Source organism: Bombina bombina, chromosome 3, assembly GCF_027579735.1.
Source record: "Bombina bombina isolate aBomBom1 chromosome 3, aBomBom1.pri, whole genome shotgun sequence".
Taxonomy (NCBI): Eukaryota; Metazoa; Chordata; class Amphibia; order Anura; family Bombinatoridae; genus Bombina; species Bombina bombina.
The window spans coordinates 371,100,984-371,114,436 of record NC_069501.1 but is presented as its reverse complement, the minus strand read 5'-3'; the positions used below and the strand labels follow the sequence as shown (position 1 = coordinate 371,114,436).

General features: G+C 38.7%; 1 protein-coding gene across 1 annotated transcript in view; it reads right to left on the bottom strand.

Annotated features, from left to right (window-relative positions):
- F5 (coagulation factor V) overlaps nt 1–13,453 on the bottom strand; it is a 423,639-nt gene that overhangs the window by 226,048 nt on the left and 184,138 nt on the right. The window contains exon 13 of the mRNA XM_053706505.1: nt 289–1,435. Within this exon, the coding sequence (XP_053562480.1) occupies nt 289–1,435 (1,147 nt within the window). The remainder of the gene's footprint in view (nt 1–288; nt 1,436–13,453) is intronic.

Sequence of the window (13,453 nt, the reverse complement as noted above, 5' to 3'; positions counted from 1 at the left end):
TATAATGTCCCTTTAAGTATAGATGCAAATGATTATACAAGTTTAAAAGAGTATCTAGTAATTGGCCACTAGATGGCAGTGTCGTATAACATTATTTAAACAGCATACAGGTGTACATCAGGTAGATTAAGGGTCAGTTGGGCTTGAAACATCATCTGATTGTAACTTGACCCATATGGAATAATAAAGGCTATTTTTATAAAACATAAAACAGTATAATACAACTGTATATAAAAAGCGAAACAAATATAATAATAATTATAATTATTCATCTGACTCATATCTTACCCTAAGATTTCTTTAAATTCGATATCCTCATAATCCTCTTCTATGTTATTGTTTGTAGAGTCAGACACATTTGGTTGGGTTACTGCACTTTGTGTTTCATTTTCCATGTAAGTACTTGAAATAGTAGGTGAAATGCTCGTTGTAAATGGTTGCAGTGTCCCATTTGGCTCCTTTCTTGTATCAATCATTGATTCTGGTAACAACGTCACATTTTCAGGTGTCTGAAATAAGTTTTTGTTGTCATCAATGTTAGTCGAAGAGCTAACATTTTCCAAAACATAATTTATGTTTAGCAGAGCATTGCTTGAGTTTTCTATTACACTCTTAACATCTCTTTTCGCAACATTCCTAATTTGTGCATTTTCTGAAATATTTACTGGTATTACAGAGTCATTTATTTCTTTTATATCTTCCATGGCGTAAGTTCGATTTGTTCGGGATGTATTTAAATCATTGATATCATCAACAAGTGTAACAAAAAGGTGATCAGATTCCAGATCTGTGCTGTTGTATATTTCAGTCCTACTTAAATACTTAGGAGGTTCTTCTGTACTATTAAATTCTTCAACATTTACAGGATGTTCTGGTTGTTCAGCAAACTGCTCAGTGACATTTTCTAACAAATGATCTGCGCTATGAAATTTTCTTTTTATGTCACTAGCTGTTATATTTAAGTTTGTAATTGGTGATATGACAACTTCATCAATATCTGTTTCTTCTTCAGAGTAGTAATCAGAATCTTTTGATAAATTATCAATCTTAGACAAATTCACCCTTGTGTTTTCCACAGCAGTATTAGAAACATTAGAGACATGTTGAAAATGCTCACTGTGTGAGTTTTCTATAGCTAATGCAGTTAAATTCAGCTGTTCCATATCTTCATTACCTGTATTGTTTTGACGGGACCGAATATCATATTTTAGAGCTATATAGTCTGTGTAGTCTATGTCTTCTGTGTTTATTGTATCTTCATCAAAAGCTTTAGGTTTCTCTGTAGGTGTATTTTTTTCTCCATTGTTTTCAAATTCGTCAAATAAAAAGACCTCATCATATTCCTCATCATCGAGAACACATTTGGCATCCCCAAATATAAATTTCATGCCTTGGTTTTTCTTAGAGAATAGCAGTGTTCCAAATAGCCAATCCCCTAACAATAACAGAAATAATGGTGTAAATTAAAGTAAGTAAAGTAAATTATTTAATGTTAAAAGAAATTTACCATCACAATATCAATCAATTTAGTTACCTTTACTAACCGGTAAAACACTGTTTTTCGGCATTTTAATTATCAAGGGTAATTTAGTGAGAATTGTGAATTCCTAGGACCACAATTTAATAGTGTTTTAGGAGACAATGTGTAAAACAATATTTCATATGTTTTTCAAAACAAAATATAAGCAATTTGAGCATCTAAAATGCTGCAGGCACATCCTATAGAGAAGGGGAATTCTATTTTCATTAGCATTGCCATATAGAAAGTAATGATTAGAATTTTTTTCTAAAATGTCTAGTGCTTAGAACATATATTTTTAGACATATTGACAACATAATTATTAAATAAGGGTAATCAGTGGAATATTCTTTTTCTAGAGACTTAGACCCAGAGGTGCTGACGTTGATGTTAAATAAATAAATATATTATCACAACTATGAAACTTGTACACAAATTGATTATCGGTATAAGCATGCATTTATGATAATAATAAAGAGTTGGATAACTAAAAAAACATAATTTATGCTAACCTGATTAATTAATTTTTTTCATGGCTGTGAGAGTCAATGATCTTTACTCTTGAGAACTACTCTTCTCTAGCACTAGGAGGAGGCAAAGATCCCTAAATCCCAAGATCTCTATAAAACCCCCTCCCAACTCACACATACCTTAGTCTAATGTACAGCCAAGCAAATTAGGTAAGAAAAAGGAACAAGAGCCATAAGAAGGAGCAGGGGAAAAAAGATAATTTATGTAAGAACTTACCTGATAAATTCATTTCTTTCATATTAGCAAGAGTCCATGAGCTAGTGACGTATGGGATATACATTCCTACCAGGAGGGGCAAAGTTTCCCAAACCTCAAAATGCCTATAAATACACCCCTCACCATACCCACAAATCAGTTTAACGAATAGCCAAGAAGTGGGGTGATAAGAAAAAAGTGCGAAGCATAAAAATAAGGAATTGGAATAATTGTGCTTTATACAAAAAAATCATAACCACCACAAAAAAAGGGTGGGCCTCATGGACTCTTGCTAATATGAAAGAAATGAATTTATCAGGTAAGTTCTTACATAAATTATGTTTTCTTTCATGTAATTAGCAAGAGTCCATGAGCTAGTGACGTATGGGATAATAACTACCCAAGATGTGGATCTTTCCACGCAAGAGTCACTAGAGAGGGAGGGATAAAATAAAGACAGCCAATTCCGCTGAAAAATAATCCACACCCAAAATAAAATTTAAATGAAAATATAAGCAGAAGATTCAAACTGAAACAGCTGCCTGAAGTACTTTTCTACCAAAAAACAGCATCAGAAGAAGAAAACACATCAAAATGGTAGAATTTAGTAAAAGTATGCAAAGAAGACCAAGTTGTTGCTTTGCAAATCTGATCAACCGAAGCTTCATTCCTAAACGCCCAGGAAGTAGAAACTGACCTAGTAGAATGAGCTGTAATCCTTTGAGGCAGAGTTTTACCCGACTCAACATAAGCATGATGAATTAAAGATTTCAACCAAGATGCCAAAGAAATGGCAGAGGCCTTCTGACCTTTCCTAGAACCGGAAAAGATAACAAATAGACTAGAAGTCTTTCGGAAATTCTTAGTAGCTTCAACATAATATTTCAAAGCTCCAACTACATCCAAAGAATGCAATGATTTCTCCTTAGAATTCTTAGGATTAGGACATAATGAAGGAACCACAATTTCTCTACTAATGTTGTTGGAATTCACAACCTTAGGTAAAAATTTAAAAGAAGTTCGCAACACCGCCTTATCCTGGTGAAAAATCAGAAAAGGAGACTCACAAGAAAGAGCAGATAATTCAGAAACTCTTCTGGCAGAAGAGATGGCAAAAGGAACAAAACTTTACAAGAAAGTAATTTAATGTCCAATGAATGCATAGGTTCAAACGGAGGAGCTTGAAGAGCCCCCAGAACCAAATTCAAACTCCAAGGAGGAGAAATTGACTTAATGACAGGCTTTATACGAACCAAAGCTTGTACAAAACAATGAATATCAGGAAGAATAGCAATCTTTCTGTGAAAAAGAACAGAAAGAGCAGAGATTTGTCCTTTCAAGGAACTTGCAGACAAACCTTTATCCAAACCATCCTGAAGAAACTGTAAAATTCTCGGAATTCTAAAAGAATGCCAGGAAAAATGATGAGAAAGACACTAAGAAATATAAGTCTTCCAGACTCTATAATATATCTCCCTAGATACAGATTTACGAGCCTGTAACATGGTATTAATCACAGAGTCAGAGAAACCTCTTTGACTAAGAATCAAGCGTTCAATCTCCATACCTTTAAATTTAAGGATTTGAGATCCTGATGGAAAAAAGGACCTTGCGACAGAAGATCTGGTCTTAACGGAAGAGTCCACGGTTGGCAAGAGGCCATCCGGACAAGATCCGCATACCAAAACCTGTGAGGCCATGCTGGGGCTACCAGCAGAACAAACGAGCATTCCTTCAGAATCTTGGAGATCACTCTTGGAAGAAGAACTAGAGGCGGAAAGATATAAGCAGGATGATACTTCCAAGGAAGTGACAATGCATCCACTGCTTCCGCTTGAGGATCCCTGGATCTGGACAGATACCTGGGAAGTTTCTTGTTTAGATGAGAGGCCATCAGATCTATTTCTGGAAGTCCCCACATTTGAACAATCTGAAGAAATACCTCTGGGTGAAGAGACCATTCGCCCGGATGCAACGTTTGGCGACTGAGATAATCCGCTTCCCAATTGTCTATACCTGGGATATGAACCGCAGAAACTAGACAGGAGCTGGATTCCACCCAAACCAGAATTCGAGATACTTCTTTCATAGCCAGAGGACTGTGAGTCCCTCCTTGATGATTGATGTATGCCACAGTTGTGACATTGTCTGTCTGAAAACAAATGAACGATTCTCTCTTTAGAAGAGGCCAAGACTGAAGAGCTCTGAAAATTGCACGGAGTTCCAAAATATTGATCGGTAATCTCACCTCCTGAGATTCCCAAACCCCTTGTGCCGTCAGAGACCCCCACACAGCTCCCCAACCTGTAAGACTTGCATCTGTTGAAATTACAGTCCAGGTCGGAAGAACAAAAGAGGCCCCCTGAACTAAACGATGGTGATCTGTCCACCACGTCAGAGAGTGTCGTACAATCGGTTTTAAAGATATTAATTGAGATATCTTTGTGTAATCCCTGCACCACTGGTTCAGCATACAGAGCTGAACCTTATGCATGGAAATTCTAGGTCTTATGACTGCTGCATCGCGTCCGATGCAGCAGTCATAAGACCTAGAATTTCCATGCATAAGGCTACCGAAGGGAATGATTGTGACTGAAGGTTTCGACAAGCTGATATCAATTTTAGACGTCTCTTGTCTGTCAAAGATAGAGTCATGGACACTGAATCTATCTGGAAACCCAAAAAGGTTACCCTTGTCTGAGGAATCAATGAACTTTTTAGTAAATTGATCCTCCAACCATGATCTTGAAGAAACAACACAAGTCGATTCGTATGAGATTCTGCTAAATGTGAAGACTGAGCAAGTACCAAGATATCGTCCAAATAAGGAAATACCACAATACCCTGTTCTCTGATTACAGACAGAAGGGCACCGAGAACCTTTGTAAAAATTCTTGGAGCTGTTGCTAGGCCAAATGGCAGAGCCACAAACTGGTAATGCTTGTCTAGGAACAAGAATCTCAGAAACTGATAATGATCTGGATGAATCGGAATATGCAGATATGCATCCTGTAAATCTATTGTAGACATATAATGCCCTTGCTGAACAAAAGGCAGGATAGTCCTTACAGTTACCATTTTGAATGTTGGTATCCTTACATAACGATTCAATATTTTTAGATCCAGAACTGGTCTGGAGGAATTCTCCTTCTTTGGTACAATGAAGAGATTTGAATAAAACCCCAGCCCCTGTTCCAGAACTGGAACTGGCATAATTACTCCAGCCAACTCTAGATCTGAAACACATTTCTTCTGATAACATTAGCAGAGAGATTGTTTTTCCTTCTTTGTGTCCTAATCCTAAAAATGCTGTTGAAAGATCTTTGTATTATTTGGATGTTGTTAGGGCATTGAAATATTATGTTGATGCTCATAAGGATTTAAGACAAAATTCTAGTTTGTTTGTTCTTTTATTTTGTCCTTAGGCAAAAATTAAATAATGTCCATAAAACAGTCTTATCCTGATGGAAAATCAGATAAGGAGGTTCACAAGAAATAGCAGATAACTCTAGCTGAAGAAATAGCCAAAAGAAACAACACTTTCCAATTTAGTAGTTTAATGTCCAGTTTATGCATAGGTTCAAAAGGACAAGCCTGCAAAACCCTTAACACAAGAGCTGGGGTAGATAGCAGCATCCAAAAAAGTTACCTTTGTCTGAGGAACCAAAGAACTCTGGAAAATTGATCTTCCAACCATGCTGTTGAACAAAACAACAAGAGTCGGTTGGTGTGAGATAATGTTAAAGGAAAAGATGGAGCTTGAACCAGAACCAAGATGTCGTCCAGGTATGGAAACACTGCAATACCCTGAGACCAGATCACACACAAAAGAGCACCCAGAACCTTTGTGAATATTCTTGGAACTGTAGCCAGACCAAATGGAAGCAACAAATTGAAAATGCCTGTCCAGAAAGGCAAATCTCAAAAAATGGAAATGATCCCTGTGAATAAGAACATAAAGATAAGCATCCTTTCAATCTATTGTGGACATAAACTGACCTAGCTGAACAAAAAGGGAGAGTAGTGCTGATAGTTTCCTTTCTGAAAGATGGAATACCTACAAACTTGTTCAGATTCTTTAGATCCAGAACTGGTCTTTGGAACAATGAAGAGATTTTAAATAAATCACATCCCCTGCTCATGCAAAGGAACTAAAACAATAACTCCCATATCTTTCAGATCTGAGACAGACTGAAAAAAAAGCTTTAGCTTTTCTGAAGAAAAGTATGAAAATGGTTAGAAGCTTTAGATTTCCCTTTAGATTTTCTGTGTTGAGGAAGAAAAGCCCCTTTACCGCCAATAACAGTGGAAATAATAGAATCTAAATCAGAACCAAATAGCTTATTTCCCTGAAAGAAGAGAGACAATAATCAAGATTTAGACACCATGGGCTTGATTACGAGTGGAGTGGTACTTAACGCTCCCACTCGCACGTTAATTCCACTCGACTTCTGCTCTTTACGCGAGTAGCGCACATATTTCAAGTTAAAAGTAAAAAAATTTTGCTTGCGTGCTAACCTGATGCTCGCAAAGAGCAGAAGTTAAATTATTTTGATTGCATTAACATACTCTCCCATTAACTTCAATGGAGAGAGAAAAGTGGAAAAAACAGCTTTCATTCTATTGGTTGATTTGAAATTAAAATGTTATATAAGCCAATAGGAATGCAAAGGTACAGTCATATGGAAAAGTTTAGGCACCCCTGACAATTTCCATGATTTTCATTTATAAATAATTGGGTGTTTGAATCAGCAATTTCATTTTGATCTATCAAATAAATGAAGGACACCGTAATATTTTAGTAGTGAAATTATGTTTATTGGATTAACAGAAAATGTGCAATATGCATCAAAACGAAATTAGACAGGTACATAAATTTGGGCACCCTTGTCATTTTGTTGATTTGAATACCTGTAACTACCTAGCACTGATTAATTGGAACACACAATTGGTTTGGTGAGCCCATTAAGCCTTGAACTTCATAGGCAGGTGCATCCAATCATGAGAAAAGGTATTTAAGGTGGCAAATTGCAAGTTGTTATTCTCTTTGACTCTCCTCTGAAGAGTGGCAACATGGGGGCCTCAAAACAACTCTCAAATGACCTGAAAACAAAGATTGTTCAACATTATGATTTAGGGAAAGGCTACAAAAAGCTATTGCAGAGATTTAAGCTGTCAGTGTCCACTGTGAGGAACATAGTGAGGAAATGGAAGACCACAGGCACAGTTCGTGTTAAGGCCAGAAGTAAAATATCGGAGAGGCAAAGGATGGGGAGAACGGTCAAAAACAGCCCACAGACCACTTCCAAAGACCTACAACATCATCTTGCTGTAGATGGTGTCACTGTGCATCGTTCAACAATTCACCATATAGGAGAGTGATGCGGAAGAAGCCTTTTCTGCACACATGCCACAAACAATCGCTTGAGGTATGCAAACACACATTTGGACAAGCCAGCTTCATTTTGGAAGAAGGTGCTGTGGACTGATTAAACAAAGATTGAGTTATTTGGTCATAACAAGTGGCATTATGCATTGCGGCAAAAGAACACAGCGTTCCAAGACAAACACTTGCTAGCCACAGTAAAATTTGGTGGATGTTTCATCATGCTGTGGGGCTGTGGGGCCAGTGCCGGTACTGGGAATCTTGTTAAAGTTGAGGGTTGCATGGATTACACTTAATATCAGCAGATACTTGAGAATAATGTTGAGGAATCAGTCAGAAACTTGAAGTTACACCAGAGCTCAGGGGCGAAACTACAGGGGGTGCAGAGGTCGCTATTTTTTTTTTTTTTTTACAATAAAAAACGTTGACCTGCCACTGCCTGCACTGATATCATGTGAGTGTGACATGATGCTTCACTAGTGTCTCTGACTAGAGGGGTTAGTGTTTCTGTTTTACCCATTGGTGTTTATATGTGTGTGTATGTATGTGATTGTGTGTGTATTTATGCATGTATGTGTGTATGTTTGTGGAACCAGCAAATTACAGACCTTGTTACTACAGCATGGGAGAGTGGGGGGTAAACAGTGTCAGTCTATACAGTACCACTATATACAGTACGGGGGAATGGACCATGTCACAGACTACTGTGGTCACTTTATAAAGTACTGGGGTGGGTAGGGTCATGCCAGCCATCTCACCGGCAGATTACAGACTGTGTCACTGACTCACTATATACAGTACTGGTAGGTTAAACAGTGTCACTATATACAGTAATGGGGGGTCAGACCATCTCACAGACTGTGGAAACAGGGTACCTCCTTTTGTAGACATGTAATCTGATTCACATTTTGTTTCTGTGTTAAATGTAAAAAAAAAAAAAGTAGCAAATTCACTTTTTTGGGGGGGGGGGGGGGGGGGGGGGGGGGGGGGGGGCTTCTTAGATTCTTGCACCTGGGCCCTGTGGTTTGTAGTTATGCCTCTGCCAGAGCTGGATATTTCAACAAGACAACAACCTAAAACACTGCTCAAAATCTATTCTGGCATTTATGCAGAGGAACAAGTACAATGTTCTGGAATGGCCATCCCAGTCCCCAGACCTGAATATCATTGAAAATCTGTGGGGTGATTTGAAGCGGGCTGTTCATGTTTGGCAACCATCAAACCTAACTGAACTGGAGATGTTTTGCAAGGAGTAATGGTCCAAAATACCTTCATCCAGAATTCAGACACTCATTACAGGCTATAGGAAGTGTCTAGAGGCTGTTATTTCTGCTAAAAGAGGCTCTACTAAATATTGATGCAATATTTCTGTTGGGGTGCCCACATTTATGCACTTGTCTAATTTCGTTTTGATGCATATTGCACATTTTCTGTTAATCCAATAAACCGCAATTCACTACTGAAAAGTTACTGTGTCCTGTTATTTAATAGATTAAAATGAAATTGCTGATCCAAACACCCAGGCCTAGATTTGGAGTTCGGCGGTAAAAGGGCTGCTAACGCTCCGCGGGCTTTTTTCTGGCCGCACCATAAATTTAACTCTGGTATTGAGAGTTTAATCAAATGCTGCGTTAGGCTCCAAAAAAGGAGCGTAGAGCATTTTTACCGCAAATGCAACTCTCGATACCAGAGTTGCTTACGGACGCGGCCGGCCTCAAAAACGTGCTCGTGCACGATTCCCCCATAGGAAACAATGGGGCTGTTTGAGCTGAAAAAAAACCTAACACCTGCAAAAAAGCAGCGTTCAGCTCCTAACGCAGCCCCATTGTTTCCTATGGGGAAACACTTCCTACGTCTGCACCTAACACTCTAACATGTACCCCGAGTCTAAACACCCCTAGCCTTACACTTATTAACCCCTAATCTGCCGCCCCCGCTATCGCTGACCCCTGCATATTTTTTTAAACCCCTAATCTGCCGCTCCGTAAACCGCCGCAACCTACGTTATCCCTATGTACCCCTAATCTGCTGCCCTAACATCGCCGACCCCTATATTATATTTATTAACCCCTAATCTGCCCCCCTCAACGTCGCCGACACCTGCCTACACTTATTAACCCCTAATCTGCCGAGCGGACCTGAGCGCTACTATAATAAAGTTATTAACCCCTAATCCGCCTCACTAACCCTATAATAAATAGTATTAACCCCTAATCTGCCCTCCCTAACATCGCCGACACCTACCTTCAATTATTAACCCCTAATCTGCTGACCGGAGCTCACCGCTATTCTAATAAATGTATTAACCCCTAAAGCTAAGTCTAACCCTAACACTAACACCCCCCTAAGTTAAATATAATTTTTATCTAACGAAATAAATTAACTCTTATTAAATAAATGATTCCTATTTAAAGCTAAATACTTACCTGTAAAATACATCCTAATATAGCTACAATATAAATTATAATTATATTATAGCTATTATAGGATTAATATTTATTTTACAGGTAACTTTGTAATTATTTTAACCAGGTACAATAGCTATTAAATAGTTAAGAACTATTTAATAGTTACCTAGTTAAAATAATAACAAAATTACCTGTAAAATAAGTCCTAACCTAAGATATAATTAAACCTAACACTACCCTATCAATAAAATAATTAAATAAACTACCTACAATTACCTACAATTAACCTAACACTACACTATCAATAAATTAATTAAACACAATTCCTACAAATAAATACAATTAAATAAACTAGCTAAAGTACAAAAAATAAAAAAGATCTAAGTTACAGAAAATAAAAAAATATTTACAAACATAATAAAAATATTACAACAATTTTAAACTAATTACACCTACTCTAAGCCCCCTAATAAAATAACAAAGCCCCCCAAAATAAAAAATTCCCTACCCTATTCTAAATTAAAAAAGTTACAAGCTCTTTTACCTTACCAGCCCTGAACAGGGCCCTTTGCGGGGCATGCCCCAAGAATTTCAGCTCTTTTGCCTGTAAAAGAATAAATACAATACCCCCCCCCAACATTACAACCCACCACCCACATACCCCTAATCTAACCCAAACCCCCCTTAAATAAACCTAACACTAAGCCCCTGAAGATCTTCCTACCTTGTCTTCACCATACCAGGTTCACCGATCCGTCCTGAAGAGCTCCTCCGATGTCCTGATCCAAGCCCAAGCGGGGGCTGAAGAGGTCCATGATCCGGTCAAAGTCTTCATCCAAGCGGGGCAGAAGAGGATCTTCCATCCGATTGAAGTCATCATCCAGGCGGCATCTTCGATCTTCTTCCATCCGGAGCGAAGCGGCAGGATCCTGAAGACATCCAGCGCGGAACATCCATCCGGACCGACGACTGAACGACGAATGACTGTTCCTTTAAGGGACGTCATCCAAGATGGCGTCCCTCGAATTCCGATTGGCTGATAGGATTCTATCAGCCAATCGGAATTAAGGTAGGAATTTTCTGATTGGCTGATGGAATCAGCCAATCAGAATCAAGTTCAATCCGATTGGCTGATCCAATCAGCCAATCAGATTGAGCTCGCATTCTATTGGCTGTTCCGATCAGCCAATAGAATGCGAGCTCAATCTGATTGGCTGATTGGATCAGCCAATCGGATTGAACTTGATTCTGATTGGCTGATTCCATCAGCCAATCAGAAAATTCCTACCTTAATTCCGATTGGCTGATAGAATCCTATCAGCCAATCGGAATTCGAGGGACGCCATCTTGGATGACGTCCCTTAAAGGAACAGTCATTCGTCGTTCAGTCGTCGGTCCGGATGGATGTTCCGCGCTGGATGTCTTCAGGATCCTGCCGCTTCGCTCCGGATGGAAGAAGATCGAAGATGCCGCCTGGATGATGACTTCAATCGGATGGAAGATCCTCTTCTGCCCCGCTTGGATGAAGACTTTGACCGGATCATGGACCTCTTCAGCCCCCGCTTGGGCTTGGATCAGGACATCGGAGGAGCTCTTCAGGACGGATCGGTGAACCTGGTATGGTGAAGACAAGGTAGGAAGATCTTCAGGGGCTTAGTGTTAGGTTTATTTAAGGGGGGTTTGGGTTAGATTAGGGGTATGTGGGTGGTGGGTCGTACTGTTGGGGGGGGGTATTGTATTTATTCTTTTACAGGCAAAAGAGCTGAAATTCTTGGGGCATGCCCCGCAAAGGGCCCTGTTCAGGGCTGGTAAGGTAAAAGAGCTTGTAACTTTTTTAATTTAGAATAGGGTAGGGAATTTTTTATTTTGGGGGGCTTTGTTATTTTATTAGGGGGCTTAGAGTAGGTGTAATTAGTTTAAAATTGTTGTAATATTTTTATTATGTTTGTAAATATTTTTTTATTTTCTGTAACTTAGATCTTTTTTATTTTTTGTACTTTAGCTAGTTTATTTAATTGTATTTATTTGTAGGAATTGTGTTTAATTAATTTATTGATAGTGTAGTGTTAGGTTAATTGTAGGTAATTGTAGGTAGTTTATTTAATTATTTTATTGATAGGGTAGTGTTAGGTTTAATTATATCTTAGGTTAGGACTTATTTTACAGGTAATTTTGTTATTATTTTAACTAGGTAACTATTAAATAGTTCTTAACTATTTAATAGCTATTGTACCTGGTTAAAATAATTACAAAGTTACCTGTAAAATAAATATTAATCCTAAAATAGCTATAATATAATTATAATTTATATTGTAGCTATATTAGGATTTATTTTACAGGTAAGTATTTAGCTTTAAATAGGAATCATTTATTTAATAAGAGTTAATTTATTTCGTTAGATAAAAATTATATTTAACTTAGGGGGGTGTTAGTGTTAGGGTTAGACTTAGCTTTAGGGGTTAATCCATTTATTAGAATAGCGGTGAGCTCCGGTCGGCAGATTAGGGGTTAATAATTGAAGTTAGGTGTCGGCGATGTTAGGGAGGGCAGATTAGGGGTTAATACTATTTATGATAGGGTTAGTGAGGCGGATTAGGGGTTAATAACTTTATTATAGTAGCGCTCAGGTCCGCTCGGCAGATTAGGGGTTAATAAGTGTAGGCAGGTGTCGGCGACGTTGAGGGGGGCAGATTAGGGGTTAATAAATATAATATAGGGGTCGGCGATGTTAGGGGTAGCAGATTAGGGGTACATAGGGATAACGTAGGTGGCGGCGATTTGCGGTCGGAAGATTAGGGGTTAATTATTTTAAGTAGCTTGCGGCGACGTTGTGGGGGGCAAGTTAGGGGTTAAGAAATATAATATAGGGGTCGGCGGGGTTAGGGGCAGCAGATTAGGGGTACATAAGTATAACGTAGGTGGCGGTCGGCAGATTAGGGGTTAAAAATTTAAATCGAGTGGCGGCGATGTGGGGGGACCTCGGTTTAGGGGTACATAGGTAGTTTATGGGTGTTAGTGTACTTTAGGGTACAGTAGTTAAGAGCTTTATAAACCGGCGTTAGCCAGAAAGCTCTTAACTCCTGCTATTTTCAGGCGGCTGGAATTTTGTCGTTAGAGCTCTAACGCTCACTTCAGAAACGACTCTAAATACCGGCGTTAGAAAGATCCCATTGAAAAGATAGGCTACGCAAATGGCGTAGGGGGATCTGCGGTATGTAAAAGTCGCGGCTGTAAAGTGAGCGTTAGACCCTTTAATCACTGACTCCAAATACCAGCGGGCGGCCAAAACCAGCGTTAGGAGCCTCTAACGCTGGTTTTGACGGCTACCGCCGAACTCCAAATCTAGGCCCCAATTATGTATAAATGAAAATCATCGAAATTGTCAGGGGTGCCTAAACTTTTGCATACGACTGT